Here is a 23,827-nt window from a genome sequence, read left to right as displayed (position 1 = left end):
CAGTTGCCTAAATTCATATGAGAGGCCAGAAACCCAGGCCTGGAACACAGCCTGAGTTCACATTCACTCCAACCCCAAACAGCCCAGCTCTGGCATCAGCCCAGGCAGTAAAAGCAAGGTGACAGCTGTGTCACACAGGGGGATCCTGTCTGTCCTTGCAGTGTCACAGAAGGGGAGCTGAGCTGAGGGTCCCTGGCTGCAGAGTACTGGGGACACTGAGCTACAGGGAGCCAGGCCAAGCTGTGACAGCAGGAGAGCAGGTGCTGGGCTTGTGCCTCATTCCCAGCTCACAACAGCTCCATGGGCTGAAGCCAAGCTAGTCACCTCCACAGCATCCAGTGCCAGGGGTCAAAAAGAGAAAAGTTCTTCTAAATACATACTCTTTATTCTCACCCTGAATGCCTCTTCTGCCCCTAACATGAACCCACAACATTCTGAAGCTGGCACTCATCTTAATTACATAATTCATTTAAAATTTATAGCAAGAGATGGATAGGAAAAGCAAAAAATTTTATCTCTGTTTCAAGTATGAAATAAAGCAATAAATTAATGGAAAGTTATTTCTCACCCACTCCTTTATTTCAGTATCATGTTTCAGTCCTTTTCAGGGCATGAGAGTAAATAAAAAACAACCCTATTCAACTAGTAGCCATCTGTCTCTCTCTCATCCTCCTCAAAGGAACATATCCAAAGACACAAAATTTAAAGCAACTTTTTTCCAGTAATCACCCAATGAGATGGACTATCTCCAAAACACATCCCCATCTAAAAGAGTATGTTAATATGCTGCAAATGTTATAAGGAAGGGAGCGAGAAGATCTCTAGTGAATAATGAACAAAAGCAAGCAACACTGCAGTAATAGTTTAGCATAATAAAGGATATATTTTAAATGTAATATCTTAATACACTGGGCTTGTGATCAAAAATACCCACATGTTTTTCTGGGGAGGGGGACATGTACTAGCTGATGCATTGAACACAGGGTAGCACCACAGACAGTGTGGCACACAGACACACACACCTCTCTTCATTAGCCCTAAAACATCAATCCCACTAGATCAGCCTGCTTAAGACCAAGTGAGTAATTAAGTACATTTGATAAACTTTGCATCCTCTCCTGTTGAAAGATTTTTGGTCAGTAATTAATGTAAGTTGCCCACCCCCCCCATACCCCTTCAAAGGCGCATTCCTGTTGTCTCAAAGCAAAGCAAAACAAGACTGGGATGCCACTTACTGTTGCAGACTAGTGGCTCTGGATCTTAAGGATGCCTTGAAGCATACTGTTTTATCACATTTCAGAACAAGTATCTATAAATACTGCATAAGGTTTTTAGAAACTGTTGGGAAAAAATGTAATATGTACATATGTCTTCATAGAGTAAAAAACTTCACAGGATGGTTGTCTGTATTGTGAGAAAGCATTCCCTACTCAGTTCAGATTCATATTCCTTTGCCTTCACTGTACTCATTATTTGCTTATAATGCAATTACAAGAAACAGAGAAGCAATCAAGAAAGCATCTATTTTAAGAGTTATGACACTTATGGATATAATACTTATTGATATGTGTGATGATAAACTCTTTAAATAAACATATAGTTTTATCTCAATGGTATTAAACCTATAATCACTAAACCAAAATATGACAGAATTGAGCAGCTACACGGCCACATTTGATTGGATGAAATGGTGTAATATTTTTGCATACATAAACCACACATCCATTAAGGAAAGAATTGCCTTTCATTTAAAGAAAGGGAAAATAAAACCCAACAACCACCACTTGAGTGTTGAAATATTCTGAGAATAGAGCTCTGATTTTCATAATAGCTTGTTGTTCAAGTGATCATTAAATCTATTTAAGATTTAATGATCAAATTTAGATTAATATTCAAACCTGACTTCTTAAAACTGTTCAAATTCAATACCTAACATCTTCATAACCTTTCCTTATTATCCCTCTTGTACTATATTCTCTAGCTACCTGATACCTCTAACCAGGTATCAGATACAATACTGTATTTTTATTACTTCTTTTTATTAGTACTTGTAGATAGAAGTCCTCACCATATGGAATAATATCTTGAAATGCACCACAATTACTCAGGTTTCCTCCAGAGAATCAGTAAGTTCTAATTTTTTTTTACTTTATTGGTTTCAGGGATTTTTTTTAATCCTACTAGGAGCAACAGTATTTTGCTTGCTGGTATACCAAGAAGATTGAAGATATTAAAGGTTAATTTAGAAACTTAAGCAGTTTAAAATCCATTTGTTTTTACAAACGTGTCACAATCTCATCAAAAACACATGGTTTTTAAACTGCTCAACAATCCCAAATTAACAGCAGAGCACTATGCTTGGAGAAAACACCAACTGGAGATCACTCAAGTCAGAACTGTGCTGTACAAAGATCAAATTTAGCCTCATGGAAGAAAGCAGCACCTGGTACTGATTTTTGATTCAATAACTCTGGCTTTTAAACAATCATATCCCTCACAGAGCTTTAGGGATAAAATGTGATAAGAATTCCTGAACAGCAAGAGCACCAGAAGGTGAGGAAACAGACTCTGCTAAATCTTCCCAAACCCCAATTCATGAGAAACCTTCCTTATTCAGATGCTAACAACTGAGGTGCAAGCCTCAGTTCAGGGTTCTTTTTGTATTATCCAGACAGTAAAAGAAACCTAGGAGAACCTGACAAGGGAGTAACAGTGCGAATGATGGTTTGGAAATCCTTTGTATTTCATTGCTGGAACTTCACTGGAACGACAGGCATCTGAACATCAATGAAGGTGACCAAGGAGATAGACCAGGGAAAGCTGAGTTGATCCAAAACTCGACACAGAGTAGAAAACCTCCCCCTGACTTCAGCAAGCACTGTCTATAAAGTCTTAATCTTTCATAATAAATGTGGATGATTTTCTCTCTATATTTTGTATTCAGCTATTTAATCCTCAAGATAACTTGATCTGATAAAGCTCCTAACATCTGGGTTTTGATGAACTCATCTTTCTCTTCCTCCATTTCTAATCTCTCAATTCTTTAGTTCTTCAACATTTGAAAATATCTTTATTCCATACATAAAGATGACTCAGAGTTGAATTACGAGTCAAGGAGACATAAACAAGAATGAAAAAGTTTCTAGTGGCCATATGTGAGAAAGAGTGCTGAAATGATGATCATTTTTGAGACCAGAACAAATATGAACACACCTCTGCCAACACACTGACATGGAGTGCTCCAAATCACAAAAGCAAAGCCCTTACCTTATAAATATTTCCATAATAATTCTCAGAATACACATTTGGGACTCTAGATAAATCCTCATATCAAATCAGTGAAGTGACATATTTAAAGCAATTTTAAAATACTTGAAATTCACACATTTATGCACTCCCATCTTTAAATGGTTTGCTTAGCACTGGATCTTTTGAACACAAATCCTAGATGCAAAGACATAGACATTGTTACAACAGACACGAGAAATGGCTCACCTGGGGTCACCAAACAACCCATTGGCTTAGCCAGGAACAGGACAGATTGTCCCCAGCAGCCCTCCTGCCTCAGAGCACAGCAAGGACAGTGCCCAGCAGCACGCAGAACCTGCCTCTGAACCATTCCCACAAATACTGCCTTGCTAAATGAGGTGTAAACATGTTTTTTATCCCTATGGGTTACAAAAAAAGACTTTTGCCCAGGAAATGCCAACTCTACTTCTCTTATCAGACATGAAGAATGAGAAAAACATCAACACATTTGAAGTCTTGGATCCTACCAGTTTTTGTCTTTCCTTAACTAAATAAACCACTCCTACCAATTCCTCATAGTCTCCCCAAAGCAACTCTTTCTTGTTGCTCTCTTTTGACTGCAGCTCATTTAGAATTCCCCCACGGCTGGCACCGCTCCACAACTGGTCACTCCAGTGGAAATCTTCCTGCTCACAACAGCGAGCCCACAGCAGCATTTGCTTTTGGTCTTTTGATGGAAGAGCATAAAGCCTGGTTGAATTATAATAGTGACCATACTGCCAGGATCCTTCTAACAGTATTGTGGACTTTGCTGTTCATTAGTACTACCTCGCAAATGACCTTTTCCTTCTTAGATACATTGGCTGTGCTCATCTCACTGATTTTAAAACAGTTAATAAACGTATCAAAAGTCAATGCTCAACTGAAACATTGTGCCTGAAACTCCATCTTAGCTTTTTATGCAGTACTTTACATTCCAGGTCGGATTTATTAAAATACTAAACAGTCCTTAAACTAAGAGAGCCCTCAGGGACTATACTTGATATGTCCTACTAATTTATCAGTGAACAACTGAAAACTACTCAGAGAGCAGAGAAAGAGACACAAATTCAAAGGCAAGCAAGGTCAGGAACTTTATTATAGCAATGAATTCCCAGTCAAAGTCTGCATGCATGCTCTTACCTGTGAGGAATAAAGTTGTGCTGATTGCAGGGTAAGAGCACACTTGCACACAGGGAACCTTAAAGCAACAGCCACGCTGCTGGGTAAACAATGATGTGAAGCTGTAGTAATTTCTTTGCTTCTCTGCACTTCTTGCACATCTTCAGAGCCAGCTGTGCACTCACTTCAAAATATTCTCATCTAACCTTTTTTTTTCATGGTCTGGTTCTGTGACCAGAATACAAAATTGATGCTGAGAGTCCTGCTAAAATATATGATACAGACCACCTGAGCACATAATTCACTGGAGTGCACCAATTCCAGCCAGCTCTTAGCAATTTTTTAGGCTCTCTGGCCAGTGTTCTGGGAGATACCCACCCTCCAGCTTTTAGGAGAACCTTACAATTATCCCACATCTCCTTTTTAAGGAACTCAAGCACCTACAAGACATCCTGAAAACAAAAGCAGCAGTCTTCTAAAATGCACAGGCAGCTGCTTTGTGTCACACTGGCACAAAGCAGTACCACACAAACCCAGGTGGGAAGCTCTACAGGCACAATATGCTTGTACACCTGTCTGCTAAATATGTCACTGTGGACATCATTCACTTTTACAAGCAATAGCTTCGAGAAGCAAACAGTTTAATTTTATTAATTATATTTGTAAACACAGAGTTACAAAGGTTGGATCTCTGGGGGCTATTTGGTTTAATCAGTCCAAAGAAAGGACCGGGTGGACCAGGCTGTTCAGGGCCATGTTCAGTCAAGTTCTGTCCATCTCCAAGCACGTGAGATGCCACAATTTCTCTGAGAAACTTGTTTGGCTCTCCAGGTGTGAATGGTTTTCCTTATTTCTAACTGGCATTTTCCTTGGCAAAACTTGTGCTTGCTGTCTCCAGCAATAATGTGTCTATGTGAGAAGAATCTGGCTTCATATTCTCAATATCTTCCATTAACAGCTGAAGAAAAAAGAGACTCTCCAAGCCCCTTTATTCCCCTTAAGGGAAAAAAAAAATCAGCTCTCCAAACCCCTCTACCTCTCTTATAATGTTTTCCAAATAATGTTATGGATGGAAACTGTTTATTCACTGTAACTGCTGAAATATTCAGAGACTTGTTACACATAATCACCCCAAGACAAATAACCAAGGGCGGTCTTAGTTCTTGAACAAGCTAAATAATTCTAAAGGAAAACAAGACAAAGAGATGACCCTTTTCACAGTATCTCATGAAGCTGAAAGGGATTTTATTTACAATATTTAAATGCAGTACTGTGAAACAAACAACTTGGTTCACAGGCAGTGCACTCGCTGCTGAACTGTCACTGCCTGACATCCTGTCTTATCTGCCAAATTGCTCATTAGGTTTGGCAATTTTCACCTGCGCCTCCAGTTTATATTTCAGCAGGGAATAAACATCAGTCTGCTTTAACAGTCTTCTGCAGTGAGCTTCCAACCTCTTCCCAGAAAACACGCAGGCACAACACAAAAAACGCCTTGTGTACTGTATGCTTAGAAAAAGAATGCAGCTGAAGTGATGAAATACAATAAGAAGTTTAACTTGGGTAACAGAAAAGCAGTACAAAAGAAAGAGCTAGATAAAAAACATAAATAAATCAACTGCTTATATCAATGAATTATGTTTTCACAGTGCAAAACAACACGGGGGTATGGGCCAGCCTCATTTTTGTTTCCATGTTTATATGGGAAGATGAAATTTGACACACACACCCCCCCTCCCCAACATGCAAAGTACAGGCTGTGTTTGTGCATGGGAAAAGAGGGACTCCAGATGAATATTACTTTTCCAGCTGGACCTGATCTAGCTAACCTTTCCCTTGCTGGGAGAGGAGCGATGGTGTGATCTATAAACAAACAGAAGGGGTAGCATGGCAACCAGAACAAAGAGAGGAGAATCTCAGCAGGCTTTGAGCCCCAGCCCAATGCAGGGAGCTGCTGCCTGGGAGCAGAGGGTGCAGGTGAGCAGCAGCACAGGGCACAGAACCGCGCGGAACGGCCGCGGAGCAGAGCCCACGCACCAGCAAAAAGCACCCGAGATGCAAAACAAAACGACTCAAATGCTATAAACCTATTTCAGCTGGAATACTGTTTTTCATTTGTTAGAAGTAAAATATTCACCGCCAACCCTGCAATTAGCTGGAAAATTACAATAATTACAGCAATTTTGTATCCCATCTCCAATCCAATTAATAGATATATGACCTTGTCAACATGTAATAATCAGGATCTGCATCTACCGCAAAACTGGATGGATTTTATTTGCTGAATAGAACTTACATAGTAAGAAGATAATTATTTGAAATACTGAGAATACCATTTGTATGCTATGCTTCACTTCACAAGTTATAAAGGAACAACAATAAGGATAGTATTTCCATTTTCAATGTATATTTAAATGAAATTCCTGAAATAGGTATGTTTAATATGGGATAATATTACTGCACTGGGATTCCAAGCCCGTGGTTTGGAACATTTAAAACCAAAACATATCTGTCAACATTTAAAAAAAGGAATTAGATAGATAGGAGAACATTTCTGATAGCATATTTATTACAAATTGTTTCACACACTTTTTTTGTGCATGCTTCGACAAAAAGTGTCAAAGAGCTATAATCCTTACCAACAGTTTTAGAAGTCTTCGGTATTTCTAAAGACCTTTCTACTAAAGGGTCTCAAATCCCTTTTTGGTCATCTTAGCAATCAGTGAACTAGCCAAGTGCTCCATGTATTTTCCAGAATGACACCAATGATAAGTGAGCTGTCCAGTATATCACTGAGTTTTATCTGTACTATATGATTTTGATGCACTAAAATTCATGTATTGTATAATATACCAGATAATCACACTAAGGAGAAAATGTGTATGCATTTGCCTGCTCTAACCCCTGCTAAGTTGAGAACCAAGGAGGACAGTTTTTTGGCTTATGCATGGAAATGAGATGTGCATTTAGCAGTGACATACTCTAGTGACAGCAAAATGGAAGGGTCCTGAAATTCCAGGATACTTCTTTATTCTGCCATTAATCCTTCCCTAATTTAATTCTGTGTTGCAATGGAGCATAGTTATAGCTTGAAAAGACACACATTCAGCTCTATGTAAGCTAATTTTTAAAAGCTATTCCCTCAATTGTACAGAAAACATTCTGGCACAAAACCCCTTAAATTTAATAGAGTGGTCACTTTGAAATTTGCATTTTACCTGACCGTTCAAACAAAGATTTTATCTATTAATAAAACACCTACATAAAATCAGTCTCTTGGAAATTACACATGGTTGTTTTAAACAATCTATCTGTAAAATATCAAAAGACTGATAAGACTAACTTCTGCTAAGAATCTTCTGGAGTGGAGTCCCTATTTCAAAAGTTCAAAATTACAGACATTACACATAAAAGGACACAATGCCTTATCCACATTGTCTTGTTTGCATGCTACTTTTGATAACAATGAAAATTACAAAGTAAATTACATTCCATAATTTTTCTTCTTAATAAGATCAAATATTCAAAGAACCTGCCTGAGCAAGAAATGCAAAAAGTAATTCCTGCTATGTGGTTTTCCAACAAATGTTCATCACATTGAAATAAAATAAAGGGATGTTTCTGGATGTAGTTTCTGCTTTTCAAAGTGTCTTTTTGCAACACAGTAAATGCATATATTTTAGCAGGTGTTTTTATGGAAAGGTGACAGCATAACCTAGCAACATTGACAGGTTAAGTAGAAAATGCTCCTATCTTTAGTTTCTTTTTACCATTTTGTTCATTAAATGGAACAAAACTAGCAAACCGAAAATTACACCATGCAGCAACTACATTTGGAGATATTGCTGTGATTTTCAGTGTGAGGATAATTTTAAACTGGCAGCCTAAAAGAAGCTTATGGCTCCTAAAGGCAATTTATAAATAATTTATTAAAACAGAACAGGTTTGTTTACTTGCATGCAAGAAGCATTTACGCAGTTTCTCAGTTCTGATCAGCTTTCGATAAGGACAGATAATGAATCATTTTTCCCAGCAGCATCGATGGGTAACAGCACTTGGCATCTTTGTAAATTTAGACAAAACATATGGAGATACTGAGAGCATTTACTCACTTGCACGAAGGACTGAGGGCGTGACCTCAATTTCACTTGTTGCTTGGTAAGGCTGGAAGGCCGATGCCGCGTTGGAGCCAAGCTCGCTGCCAAAAATCTCCGGGCTCTGCGTGCCTGTTGAGCTGGCACTGGTGCCATCACCCCCATGGTGTGGATCTTGTTCATCAAACACAGCCACAAGCTGAAAATGACAATTTAATCTACTGTTAAAAAAAGACCTCAACACCATCAAAATGCCATTGCAGATCAGTATTTCAACGTTTCTTCCCACCAAAGAGCAAGAAGTGTCTGTCAGCAGAGACTCCGATCAATGCCTAGATCACAACATCATCAGCCCAGAAAGGCAGCCATTAACTGGATCCTACAAGGGGTCAACAGCTCTGATGGGACACAAAACTCATCACTGTGAACTACAGAAAGAATGGGACCAAGGCAGGAAAGCAAGGGTTGCACCTTCCCAAGGAAACCACTTCATCTTACCCAGAAATGCAGAAAACTACCTGAGTGTGGATTGATGCCTGTGCACTGGAATTGAGTATTTTAGATCCCTCTATACACATCATTACAACAGAGTCAAATCATGAGCAAAACCACAGCTTTACAGAATAAAAACATCCAAGAAGAAGTCATGTTTACAAACACTGAAAGCTACAGACAAAATGGAAAGCCAACGAAGTGTTATAATCACAACCAATCATCACTTATTAATCGGCCATCTATTATCATGACTTCAGTTGTGGGCTTCTCTTCCAAAATTTCTTTAGTCAGATTTACGGAAATACTCGGTATCTGTTAGCCATCAACTTCTCCAAGACAAGTTTGAAATCTCAAGTCCCATTTAGAACTTTGCCATGTCACTAATCTAATAAATATTTACTAAGTCTGTGTTCACCACTGCAAAAAAAATAGGAAAACATCACGGTGATTTTTGATAAACCTGAGATATTTTTTCCACTGTAAATGATTTTGTGCACTTATTTGAAACAAATAATTTATCCCAATTTATCTTTCATAACATACTGAAAGAGATAACGCCAGCTCTTACACACATTTCATTTTAAAACTTAATTTTCAAGACAGAGAAAAAAGTGTTACGGATAGCAGCAGTCTGCAGCCTGAAATTAATCTATAATATAATATTTGAAAGACATTTCCAAGAAAGCATTACATTCTTCTGTCCAAACTGCAAGGGTAAATGGAGCAAATCAACTTAAACCTATGCTGGTCTCTGCAAATTGTTTATTCTGTTAGCAACACAGCTACAACTTTATGCAACCAAAAGGCATCAGAGGTCATTTTCTCTTTTTTTTTTTTAAGTGATTTCAACATCATCCTAGCCAAAAGATTTTAATAATAGTCCCTTTACCCAAATTTAACTTACATAAGCATCAATAAAAAAATTTTAAAATGCAACTCTAATGCCAAGTGGAAACCATTTGGGAATTCAGCTTTTGAAAGTACTCTCAGGCATTTACTCTTTTTCACCAGTCATTTTGAAACTACAGAGAGTAGCAAACTTCTGCCAATAATTCCATATCTAATGCAAAATTTAGGCTCAGGCACGCAAAAAACAGAAAGAATAAACTGGTAATGGATAAAGGATCCATGCTCTCCTTCAGTGCTAGTTGAAAGGCAGGTAGCAGCAGGAAAACCAGACTGCAGCTGCAGACAGCTAGAACATGTTTTTACCATAAAAGTCATTATTTTTTGCTTGAGAAATCTACAAACAAAAGAGACGTGACAACACCAAAATGTCAGTAGCTCAAGAGTATTGGAAATTTAATTTTCTAACACAATGTGAAATATCAATGCTTACAAAAATATGCTTCTAAAACTTTACTCATAACTCTCTTACTGTTTTATAGCAAGCTAATTACCAATCTCCAGCAACTAAAAATAAATTAATCCACAAGTGAAGGTCTGTAAGATATTCCAAAAAAAGACAAACAAAGCATTTAAGAATCCTATGAAACACCAAATCTTTTTGTCCTTCACATGTCATGTATCAAGATAAATTCCCCAATTACATTCTGTTCCTTTGAGGCTGATTGAAAAATATTACTCAATGTATGCAGCTGCAAGTATTTTATAGATATTATATATATGCAAAAAGGTAGGTGCATGTTAATCTTTATATACGTTATCTCCTACTCTAAGTTGCCTCCAGCTTTTTGCCTATTCCAGACAGTCTACAACCTATAACTTCAGAACATCTAAAAATGAATGTTTCTTATTTCAAGCTTAGCTTTTGATCTTATCAGGTTTTTTTCAGGTATTCACAGTTTTGACAGCATCAAACCTTCAAAAGGCTTCAGTTCCATTAAAAGGCGTACCAAGTTGTAACATTTTTTCTAGCGTGAAGAAACACAAGCCATGTTAGTCTTATCCAAATCTAATTAGCATGAGGAACACAGGTTAGGAAGTACATTGTGAAGCAGCACTACAATGGTACAGTAGCCATCTGGACTACAATAGCTCAGTCCTCATAATAAGCCAAAAAGTCTTTGGAACTGGAAGATTTATTGCAAATAAACACTCTTGAATCTTGATTTCCAGACCCTGGTATGCCATTCTGCAAGATTATGAGTTCATGGGAAACAAGGACAGCCAAAACATCTTCCGCTGTATTATGATATCAAGCATTTATCTCTGATTTCTTCAGAGACCCTTTATTTTACATGACCCTTCAAACACCCTTTCTTTAAATTAAAAGAGATTATTTAAGGAGAGGAATTGTACTGCTGGAGGCCCAGAGATCAAATCTTGACTTCCATCCTTGCAAGAACAAGAAACAAAACAATTCCCAGAGAAACCTTATGCAACGTGGAAGGAACCACAGGAGTAGGGCATTGGAGCTATGAAGAATCCTTTGCTGCACGAATCCACAGCCATAAACACTGCTCTGTGCCAGGGAAAAGGTCTCTTGATGAGTCATGTTTAAAGAACACAGAGATGTTTTTAATTTGACAAAGAATGGAGCACACCATTACTAGAGCAGCTTCAATCAGCCTTAAAGTCAACAGTAAGCTATGGTATTTTGCTGGGCTTTAGACATCAGATTTACAACAAGAGCAGAAAATGAAGATGACTACCTTTTCTGGACACATCATCTTTACTGTCAGGAGACTGCTTCCATGTGGATCTTTTTCTTCTTTAACAAGAAATAAAGTTAGCCTGATCTTTTGAGAATCACCCTATTATTTCCAATACCTGAGATGAGCTGTGCTGCCTGTTCTCTGTCCTTCAGTTTTAGATCTGCTCACCTGCAGTGACCTGAGAAACTCATCATAATATCCACTCTTATGCAGAAATGAACAGGAGAAGGACTGAACAAACCATAGTAATGCATTAATAAAGAAAATAGCTTAGCTGATCAATTTTAGACCACTATCAGCTCTTTAAAAGAGCTTCAACCAAAATTCAGTGTGTACTGCTGCCATTTAGTTTAATTTTATTTTTCTTTGTGAAGACAAGCCCACACCAAAGACAAAATATCATATGAACAACTAACTAATAATGATAATATATTTTATCCACCCCATATTCCATGAGACAGCAACTTGAAAGCATCAAAGACATGAGAATATGGTTTAATAGGTTACAGTAGTTTTAAGCACCTGAGACAACAAGACTCTGCATTTCTCAATCACTGAACTAAAAATCTGCAAATAGGAAATAAAATCAAGTAAAAACAAAGCACCTTGTCATCTCGAAACAAATTTAATTAATGATAGGCTTAATTTAGATTGGCATGCTTACATTTCTTATTGTAATATGGCAAAAGCAACAGAAAAGTGAGAGGCTTTACTATCACCATTTATCATGGTAAAACAGCATAGGAAGTGACACCAGTTTGAACAATGTAAGATTTTGGTCCCCAATGTATGTGTATGTAACTTTTCAAGAAAAAATAAGTTTCAAATGTTCATTAACACATTCAGATATAAAACCAGCAGTTTTGTCTGGATCATAACTTATGGAATGTTAATCCCATTGCAGCAATGGAATTACACTAAGTCTTCAAATGGTCAACTGCATAAGCTAAAATACTTTTTAAAGGCCACAGGAACAAATACAAGCAATTTTGTGTAAATTAGCAACAAAAAATACAATTATTTTAAAAAGCAATAGTATTCAGTGTTTGACCAACAGCTTTTCTCTTTTCAGAAATACAAAACTGCAGTAAAACTCAACAACTACCCCAGATGTAAAAAGCACACTTCTGATCACTAGTATATTTCAGGAGGTGTAAGGGAATTTTTTATTGCCATTCTTACCCTCTGAAGACAAAAAAATATAGGAGTACAGTTTAAAACCAGTGACTTGATGCTCTTCTCTTGTGACTGATAGAAGAGTCTTTCCACAGCAGACAGACAATGAAGGGAGAGTAACATAATTTTCTCTTTGGCTAAATATGTGAGCTTCATCAAGCAAATGCCTTATGAAGAAATTATTTCATAGCCTGAGATAGCAAAACAATGTTTTACTGAGGCACCTTTGGGTCTGGAGTAAGAGGAAGGCATTCCAGCCTATTACTGTATTCAGCCCTCTATAACACCAGGTTTTACCGAATTAATTACAATCCAACATCTTGTTCTTTCTAAAAGAGAGGATGAGCATCTCTATTGCTCTGTCTGGGACTCAACACATGATGCTAACCAGGTTATATTTACTTAAATAAATAAAAGGCAAGAAGATTGATTTATTTTAATATTGACACAGCAGCAGCAGTCTGCATTCCAACATTAATTATTACAATTTCCGTCTATTCTAAAGTAATTAAAAATTAGTAAACACAAATGCAGTCTTAATTAATAGGCTAGATTAAGCACTTGAATGTTAATTAACTGGATTAAAAAACTATTTCCACCAGCAATGGCTGTTTACATTTTCATTAAGTATTACTATCATATAAACCAATTCATTACTATCAAATGGTCTGATCAGGTCATCTCTCTTCAGCACCAAATAACAAAACCAGAAATCCTCTACTCCAAAGAAATACATAAAGCTAGAAACTTCTGCTGTATTCTTCCACCACTGTGACAAGGTTGTCCAAAGAATCCCTTGAATTTTGCATATTTCTAGGTACCTGTCCAAAATTTGCTAATTCTTCAGTGATATTTAATCTGATACTGGCTCATGTGTAGGCATCAGCAATGATTTCAGATTTATTTTAGTATCAGTGGGGATTACAGCTCCATTCTCCTGCTACAAAGACAGCAACTGATCCTCTGGTTATCATACCCTCTGGGTTTCACAGAGGCTCCACACTTCTTATCCACTCTTTTTAACCCTGAGTGAAACTGAAATCACTCACCTCTTTAGATTATTAGGAGCCATTTTAAATATCTGGTTTCTTCTCACCAGGACACTTAGGAGATACATGCCTAAAAGAACATGCCCAATTTGTTCTGGCTGTTCAGTGGCCAGTTGTTCAGTAGTTACTCTGCTGAGCAACCTAAAATGTCTGGATTCCCCTGGCTGAACCCTGTACTTCCTCTCCTGGACTCTACAACTTCCAGATGCTCCCTTCCACAGCTGCTATGGTCTTCTGGCATTTATGCTGCACAGCTTCTCCTGCAGGGTGGCCATCCATGGGCAGAAGTGCCTTCCACACCAGATGTCATTTTTCTGGCCCCAGGAGAACCAAGAACACAGACCTTGTGAGACAGCTCCAAGTGATGGAGCAGCTCAGCCACACACCTCTGGTGAGGCACCAATGCTGTCAAGGATTCTGGCTCTCAGTTCACGCTTAATAACTGAACCTTTTCTCAGGGGACTTATGGTCCTTGAAAATATATTTTGATGGTTCAAATAAAACTCCAAAATCTAAATTAGCCTTGTGGAAATATCAGTAGCTACTTCAAACATTTCCTTTAACCTTCAAAGGCAGAGGGTTAAGCCCAGCCCTGTCCTGTGTAGGTCTCTGCACTCACTGTGACAGCCATGGGCTGCTGATAAGGGAGATGTAACCTCTCTCACAGCACAGCCATAAGCTTTCAGACATGTGCAGCAAGTGCCTGGGAAAAGGACATGGAGAAGGCTGGCAAAAAATTTAAACATGCACCTCACTGGCATCCTTTCCTCAGCAAAAAGCATTTCCAGTCTCAAGCAAGACAGTACAGTGAACCAGGCAAGGCACCAACAGAACTGACTGCACACATCCTATGCAACCAGCACAGCTGAGGGAGATTGTAAGAGAACACAAGCACAGTTCTCAAGCAGCTCCTGAGGGCTGGCAAAAACCACTTTTACCCAAAGCAGTCTATGTATTACTCAGTCCATGTTACAATGCAGAACTAAGGGGTAGTTGTTTAATAAGGTCCTGCAGTAAATCAAATTTCAGCTAATGGCACCTCAGACTCCATAACATCCCAAAACACAAGTTGCTTGTGAATGAACAGATGAGTGTAAGGGAAAAAAAATAAATTCAGGAAAATCTCTAGCAAGGGAGTAGCCAATTATTATTTAGAAATGAAAGAAACTAAATACAAAATCAATTCGTAGGTTTTCTGATGACTGAACTCACTTTAATAGCCCCATGGCAGACCCAAATTCTTATTATTCCTTGAGCTTCACTTTTCTACATGGCTCATTGAAAACCCATTTAAATATAACTACTGTTTCAATGAGCTAGGAAGAGAAAATACAGAATAGATACTTCCACAATAATACCCTACTGCCCACAGATATATTAAAAAAAATCAATTAGCAAAATAGCAGCATCTAAGAGTCATTCTGTGCTGGATGTGATGTGCAACCTGAGCAACCCCTCCACAGACTTAGACATCACCCAGCATTCTAAAAGGAGAAAAAGGGAAAGCACTGTTTCAATTTAGGATAAGCTGTAGCACAAACAACAAACCTCTATAATTTCAAGAAAATCATTACCTGTCCTAATTAATCACTTCAGCCATGAAACCAGAACTAGCTTTTCATAAAACTTTTCCAAGTAAAGTAGCTGGAAAGGAGCCAAACAAAGAACTTTTCACAATAACTTTACTGCATTATAGCTTTTGGAACAATAAGGACATTTAAAGGGTCACATTCCACCATCATATTAGTACCTTGTATTCCGTTTTCAGTGAATTATACAGAAGTGTAAGCTCATACAGAATTATAGTATGAGTGTATATATATATATATATATATACTATAGTATAGTAAAACCTGAACTGGAAAAGACCTCTGGAGATCAACTACTCCAAGCATGGCCTTGTTCAAACCAGGGTCAGTGAGAGGAGGCTGCTCAGAGCCACATCCAGTTGCATTTTCTAATAATCTGAAGTATGGACAGTCCACAACCTCTCTAGGCTCACTCCCAGCATTTGGCCCTCTTGGTCCTTTTCCCAGTATGGAGTTGAAGCTTCCCTTGTTACAACGTGTCTCTTGTCCCTCACACTGCTCCTGTGCACCTCAGAGCAAAGCCCAGTTCCCTCTCCACCATCCCTGACAGAGAGCAGACACATCAAGGCTGTTGTCCCTTAGGGAGCACCCCTAGAGGTCTCTTTGCCCTGTGACAGCTTCCAGCCCACTAATTCACTCTGACAGACTCTGGCTGGGCCATCACTGCTATGTCTTCCTTGTATTCAGAAGCCCAAAATATTCCACAAGCAGAGAGAAATAATCACAGAAGCATTTGGGTTAAGAGGGACCTTGGAGATCATCCAGTTCCAACCCCCCTGACATGGGTAGGGGCATCCTTCACTACAGCTCCATCCATCCTGGCCTTGAACACTCCCAGGGATGGGGCATTCACAACTTTCTGAACAACCTTCTCCAGTGCCTGACCACCCTCAAAGTAAAGAATTTTTTCCTAATATGTAATCTAAACCTACTCTCAGTTGGAATCCATCCCCCCTTGCCCTGTGACTGCATGTCCTTGCAAAAATCCTTCTCTCTCTTTTTGTGGGTTGCCTTCAGGTATTGGAAGGCTGCAATTAGGCCACCCTGAAGCCTTCTCTTCTCCAGGCTGAACAATCCCAATTCTCTCAGCCTTTGCTCATAGCAGAAGTGCTCCATCATCCTGGTGATGTCAGTCCAACAGGTCAATGCCCTTTCTGTGCTGGGACCCCAGAGCTGGATGCAGCACTGCAGACCAGTCTCACCAGAGCAGAGGGGCAGAATCCCATCCTTCCCCTGCTGCCCACAGGGCTTTGGATGCAGCCCAGGATACAATTGGCTTTCTGAGCTGTCAGTGCACATTGCCACCTCAGGCCCAGCCTCAACACCTCCCTGAACCTGCTGGCTGCAGACCTGCTCATATAGCCCAGGGTGGAGCTGGTCATCCTTACCACAAGGGCACTGCTGACCCACGCTCACCATCGGGTTCTCCACCAGGTCGGTCCCTACAGGAAGCAGCCTCCCAGCCCACACTGCTGAGAGGGGTTATTCCAGCCCACATTCCAGGACTCTGCATTTACCAAAAACACATGAGATAAAATAACCAGTGCTGGAAAATACATCACAGGTCTCACTGAAAGTCATTCCCAAATCTGCTGACTAAGTAAGCACCCCTCGCTTTCAAAGCTCAACAGAACACACCAAGTTAAATCATATCTGCAAAATCAAAACTCATCTACTGATTTGAAGGACACTTTAATTTTACAGGTGGTTTTAACATCTTCTGCTTTCGTGATTCTTTACATTTAAGAAATTATTCTGAAGTAAATATACAAGCTTTTTATTAAAACATCGCTTTAGATTATTCATTTCCCACGGCACTTTGATCTGAGAAATTCTAGAATCAATATTAAATTGCAATCTAATCCTCTCCCAGTAGAATTAAATGCAGTTTTAGGTACTATCCTGTAAGTTCCCATGCTACTAAAAATATTTCAAATATATTTAAAATGTTAAAATATTTAAAATACTAATTTCATATAATGCATATTTAAAAGATTTTTTTCTCTTCTCCCCCTTCCTGCTGAGCAATAGTCTAAATGCAAGTGTGATTTTGGCACCCTGGAAAAGTCATTTGTGTATATTCTGTCTGAATTGCTCTTGACCTGACTTAGGTGGTGTAAATCAGGCTGAGGCTTAGACAAAGAAATAAAACAATAACTGAACAGAGTTAGAATTATTACAAGGACTATTAGCAGTAGCTGACACTGAGCTGCCTTGCTTGCTTGGCTGGATTTGGTTCTCCACAACCTCACCCCCTGACTGTACCAGACACCATTTCTACATACAATGCACTGTCTGAGAGCTGAACCACCAGCACACACGTACACACTGACAGACAGACACAAGGACAGACAGAGCACACACAGATTATCCTACAAAACCCTTCTGACGTGCTCACCTGGCTAAACCTACTGCATGGACACAGCAAGCCCAATACCAGGGCTGGATCTTGGCCTTCATGAGCAGCTAGCATGCAAAGATATCCACACTGGTCAGCTCTTACAGACAGACAACCCAGAAACGCAGAAACACCCCACACTTCACGAGGCTGACAGAACAGGCAGGAGGAGATGAGTTTCTCTTCAGCAGGGCATGCTCACCTGGCCAGGAACAGCTCTAGAAGCTGCAGTTTGTTACTTTAAATCATGCTTTGAATGCTGCATTTCTGCTGTTAACTGGAACCATGCTAAGGAACGCTGCACAAGCTCCTGCAATCAGCCACTGATCCCAGCCTTCCAGTGAACACATCCACCAGCACTGGCACCCACAGCTGCCAGGCCAAACCCTGCTGAAAGGGCTGCAGGGCCATCACTGCATCCTGATCCAGCCAAGGATGGAGTCAGCCATGGGAGCCCAAACACGGGAAATGCTGCACACACATCTCACTGGTTTGGTTCAGATCACGGAGCAAAGACACTTCCCAGCTTCCAACTAAAAGTACAACTATGGTTAAGAGTGCAAGAAGAGAGAACATCATCCCAATTTCTTTTAAACATTTTTGGGGTTTTTTTATGCTTCTCAGCAAAAATTAAGATATTCTGCTTAGAGAGCATAATATGCTATGTTTGCTTCCCACAATTGTTACAAGCCCTCCATATGACAGGTACAAAAATGCTTAAATCCAGGCTTGTCTGGGCTATGAGAACAGCAGGAAAAAATATCTTTGTCCTAAATAGGACAGTTTTTCTATCACAAAGTTTTTATCGTGGTATTTTTTTAATGGATTGTTTCTTCACAAACTCTTCCTTTGAAAGCATATATAATACTTTTCTGTATATGCTGCCCTGTTATTTTCTTAAATTCTCAATTTATACAGAAAAGATTTCTTCCCAAATCCTTTTGTACCAATAGTCCTCTTGTTCATGGCTAAGGACATACTCTGCAAAATTATCACAATATGTGATTTAACACAGTATCTCCTTAGCTCATTTTGAAAAGAAACTGAAAAAAATTATCTCCATCCTGGCTTTAAAGTGGTGCATGAAGAAAACATGGTTTCAGAAGAGAGAGTGCTGTGCTTGGAAAGTAGCTGGGGCACATCTGAACATGTGAGTAAGCCAATTTCATCTCCTCCATTTTTGACTCCTCAGCACAAATGAGCACATGCAAACCACACTGAGGACAATGATGTTAGTATTACTTTCAAGACAATTTTACACTTTTAGAGCACACTATAAAAGTCTGCCTTTTTACAGAATAAGGCTCTAGAGGATACCCTGACTGTACTTCACGCAGCTGAGATTGTGGTATGGGATGACTCTGCAGGTCTGCAGATTTCCAAGTCAAAAGCTCAGACCGTGCAGGAGTTCAGTATTTTATTCCTGCCACAGAGGTCAGCAGTTAAGCAGTGACGCTATGCAGTAAGTAATCCAGACACTGGGTTATTAGAGGGGCTGGTGTCACACAGCAAGATATATTGCTGAAATAAAAATGTATTAAATCTTAACAGTTGTCTCATCTGTCATTGGGAGCTGCAGTCATTGAGTACCAAGAAAGAAATGGTTTCAAAAACCTCCAAATAAAAGGGCCAGACTTTCCATTCCTCTGCTACAGGATCAAAACAGCAGCATTAAATTCTAAGATTTTAATTTCAGCTGAGGTACAAAAAGGTAACTAGTTAGTTAAAGCATAGGACAATCTTTGCAAGCTTATTAAACTTCAAGAAAATAGATTTTGCAAAATACAGCTCTTCATTTTATATAGTGTGTGCTGTTCAGTGTAATTTGCATGCAAAAGCCAGGAGAATGTGATTAAAAATACCCATCTAGAGACACAGATGAAAAACTTCAAACATTTTCTGATTCCCTTCTGTTCCACTCATTATTTCAATACCTCACTACAACAAAGGAATAGATAACACTTGTCCTTGACACTAGCCTAAATTATCTTCAGCGTGCAATACAATACCGATTAAATCAGGCTTATTTTAAATAAACGTCAAGGTCTGTTCAAAAGGTAAAACTGTGTGCCTTTTGCCTTTTGTATAACACATCCCCTCCCCACCCCCCAAACTTTTCAGAGGTCTGAAAAACAATGAGATATGGTGCTTTTTTTAACTAACTTCATTATGTAGATTTAAAAAAAAAATCAGAGAGAAGCATTTAACTCTGACATTTAAGACAACAATAACTGTATTCTTCATTTTGTGTATAATGACAAAATAACCAGCACATTAGACAATAGTTCTTCTTTAAATAAGGTTCTAAAATATCCTAAATGCAAATGACTCCTTGTTCCCTCATGACTAATAGTTTTTATTATTTTAACATGCAACAATAGTGAAAACACTGCAACTTAACTTACATTAGAGCTATCCTTCCAAAATTATGAAGGTAGCTGTCCAACAGCACTGGGCTGATTGTAAATGACACAGGCCAGGAGATCCATGGAGGTTGTCCCACCCTGTGGCAATCCCCAGACATTGGATCTTGACTCACCACAGTTATGATGTGAACCTCTGCCAAATACAGAGCTCAGCTCTTAACCAAAACACACTGCCTTAGATAACATTTGGTAGTCAAGAAAAGAAGAGAATCTTCCTAAACACTTTTAGGTTTTCTACTACTAAGAAGATTACAGTGATCTCTGTATGAATTTCAAAATGCCTGGTTCATCCATATCCGGGTGGATTTCCATCTACCACACACTAGTTTATTTCTCACAAAATACCAGGTTTAATGACTTAGTAGCACAGCCCCAGGGACATTCACTAAAACATGGGCTCCCAATGCCAAAACCATTTTCAAAATGATCTAGAGCCACTTTTTCAACAATACTCTGGCAGATAAAGTTGTGGAAGGGCATCCCATGTATTTTCTCCCCATAAAAATGCTAGAAATCAGATGCCCAGGTATTTCTGAAACTCTGCTTTTAAAAACCACCTGGTAACTTCTAAAATCTGTCCTCTTAAGTCCTTATGAATACAAACAGGAAAAAAAAAACACAGGAAGAAATAAGAGAATAAGAAGGTAGAACCTCAGAAGGAAACTAGCAGGTTAATATCATCACATCCATCTTGAAAACATACTCACTGGTGGTCAAGTGCTTTTCCCTCTTTGAAATGCAGGAATGACCAGTAAAGGACATCTCTGATATTACCTTAACAATAATTTTGCCTCAGTTTGTGATTCTTGACTACTTGTAGCAGAAGCCTCCACCTTGCACTGCTCCTTCTCTAAATAGGGATGTAGTGCATTGTAACCAAAGAAACAGGAACATAAATAGAGACTTTTGACAGAATTATACTCCTAAATCATTTTTTGTGAAAGCTTCAAAGACTACAGACTTATTTTCAGGACTAATTTTGAAAATTAATTCCCTAGATCACTGTGCAACTGGGAATAATGCAACTACATCGCCTGGATGAATACAAAAAACTTGTTAAAAAAAAATACCCAAAAGAGAAATTACAGTTGTATGCACAATCATTTCAAGCTACCAAACTTGGGACCAGACTATGATGCTTACATTTTACCTTGACTCACCCCATATCCATAAAATGCATTTTTCAACACATAATAAAAGTGTAGTGCAGCCTAGGGAAGGAGACACAAGCATTGCCAAAACCCATCAGCTTCAACTTGTGGACAAGGACTGCTCTGGAAATCTCAAACCAGATCGCTTCCATTCTGTACGTCCCCTAATGTTTCCCCATCTCCTCAGGGCTCATCTAGCCTATATTTCTCCTTTTTTCTCTCCCGGAAAAATTAAGGTTATAAAAGTAGCTGACACCTCATACCAGGCCAGCAGGCCCATCCCTGGCTGAAGTGTCTATATTTCATAGTGACTTCAAATATTGCTGTAAGGTTATTAAAATCATTCATGATTTTATCTGTGCCAAATGGATCATTACACTGTCAACACTCATCTTTATTATGCAAAAATATGCAGAATTTAACATCTTTTGTCGAGCTGGCAAAACAGTATATTCAGTAGTAACTCTGTTTTTCATTAAATTTTGCACAAGGTTAAAGTGTGTGGAATCTGATTGCCGAAGTCTCCATTCAAAAACATCACACAAAACAAGCTGTTTGACTTACATAGCAAAAGATTATTTACTTAGAGCCTACAGACAAATAAATTCTTCTGATGAATTTATACTGTCCTTTAATTTTTAGAATTATAAGTTAAATATTGCCTTTTTGTGGGGGGGGGGGGGGGAGGCAAGAGCTTTTTTTCATGTCTCACTTTTTTTTTTTCATGTTCTTCTGCGTGCACCTAACAATCCTGCTTGATAGAAACTGTCCATAAGCTCCAAGGCTGCCTCCAATCCTGCCTCCTACCTTCCACTGCTCTCTAAATGTCCTTCAGCAGAAACAGAAGTGAATGCAATCTGGTTACCTCTCGCAAAAGAATAATTTCTTGGGAAGCTCCAGCCATCTTGAAATAGCTTTTCTGAATGTCTCATTAAATCTTCATTTAATTCTTCTTTCTTTGTATTTCTCCTGCCACATCTAATCTTCACAATTGTATGAATTTTTTAGAAAGCCTTTTTGGGGTGCAGTTTGTACTTTGGTGCCACACAAAGCAGATACATTGCATAAGGGTAACACAGGTAGCTGGGTAAATTATGCTGTCAAAAGTGATTAACATTTAAAAAGACTAAACAGAGGAAGCAGATAATACCTCCCAGACCCGCTTTTAATTAAAACATCTTAGCAATTATTATTAAAAGGCAAAGACTGAAAATGAGAGACAGCATAGCTTCTAAAGAGAATAGTTTTTATACTTTTTATTAGGGGTCACCTTTTCTCATGTGCAAGACCACTTGTACATTACCTGCCTCATTGGAGGCCATTCACTTATTAAAAGAACTTGGCCCACACTAAAACAAAAAAATAGACATTTAATCAGAAACATTTATGCATTTGTTACTGTTTCAGATGTCCTTGCTTTAGGATAATGTTGCCCCTCACTGAAAGCAAAGCGTATTTAAGTCTCTGTGCCTAATTGTTGTATCCCAGGTGATTTCTCTACTTTCCAAAATAATTACCAAACATTATATCACCTATGCTAAAACATTAAAAGGGTATCACCAATGAACCCCAGAGTAGGTGAAATGAATAGCACATACCAGGAAAGCGTAACACGTGTAGCCTCTGCACATAAATCAAACTGTGTTACGCATTCTGACAGCTCCATCTAGCCACAGCTACACAAAAGTAACCTTATCCCAGGCACAATGAATTAATTTACATTCAGCACATACCAGCAATTGCACAAACTCTTGTGGTCAAAAGTGTCCTTTCCAAAACAACTGTATTGTTTAACAATGAGATTAACACTTTCATGATCGTATCTGTGCTTCAGGTTACTGGTTTTCAGAGAAAAACAGAATTAGAAAAGTCATGTTTTTCAAGGCCCCAAAATTAGAGCATCTGGATAATGTCAGGAACAGATGCTGAGATCAGAACTTGGCAGGAATTCCTGAGATGGGAACCTCAAACGTCTTGGGGAAAACGTAGAGCAAAATGGGATATAATGCAAAAATGCAGAGTGTGAGAGAGGCAGCGTGCAGGCTATGCACATCTGATGGAGCAGATGAGCAAGAAAAACAGCAGAATGGTTGGCTGCCAGAAGTGGGGGGAGGAGGAGGGAAGTCTCCTCCTTGTCGTGATGCTCCAGCACTACCAGTGTACAAACTGGCAGCTCATGGACCAGCCTCTGGAAAAGGAGCTAACCTCTGTAGGTATCCTGCTCTGTGTGTATATGCAAGTTGAAATAATTTGAGGAAAAGAACTGTCATTTCCTTTTATGTTCTTATTTTCTACAATGCCAACCATTCTTGACCTGACTGGTATAAAGATCAGGCAAGACACTTGAAAGTGATCCAACTTGCAGACACAAAGAATGGCTGTAAACATTTTCCTCAGAGATCACCGTGAGGTACTGAAATA

General features: G+C 38.9%; 1 protein-coding gene across 7 annotated transcripts in view; it reads right to left on the bottom strand.

Moving 5' to 3' along the window:
• The window catches only part of PARD3 (par-3 family cell polarity regulator), a 445,230-nt gene that overhangs the window by 287,509 nt on the left and 133,894 nt on the right, over positions 1-23,827 (bottom strand). For all 7 annotated transcript variants that reach the window (XM_066551580.1, XM_066551588.1, XM_066551597.1 and 4 more), the window contains exon 3: positions 8,523-8,703. In XM_066551580.1, the coding sequence (XP_066407677.1) occupies positions 8,523-8,703 (181 nt within the window). The remainder of the gene's footprint in view (positions 1-8,522; positions 8,704-23,827) is intronic.

This window comes from Molothrus aeneus, chromosome 1 (genome assembly GCF_037042795.1).
Source record: "Molothrus aeneus isolate 106 chromosome 1, BPBGC_Maene_1.0, whole genome shotgun sequence".
NCBI lineage: Eukaryota > Metazoa > Chordata > Aves > Passeriformes > Icteridae > Molothrus > Molothrus aeneus.
This window is presented reverse-complemented; position numbering and strand designations above follow the sequence as displayed.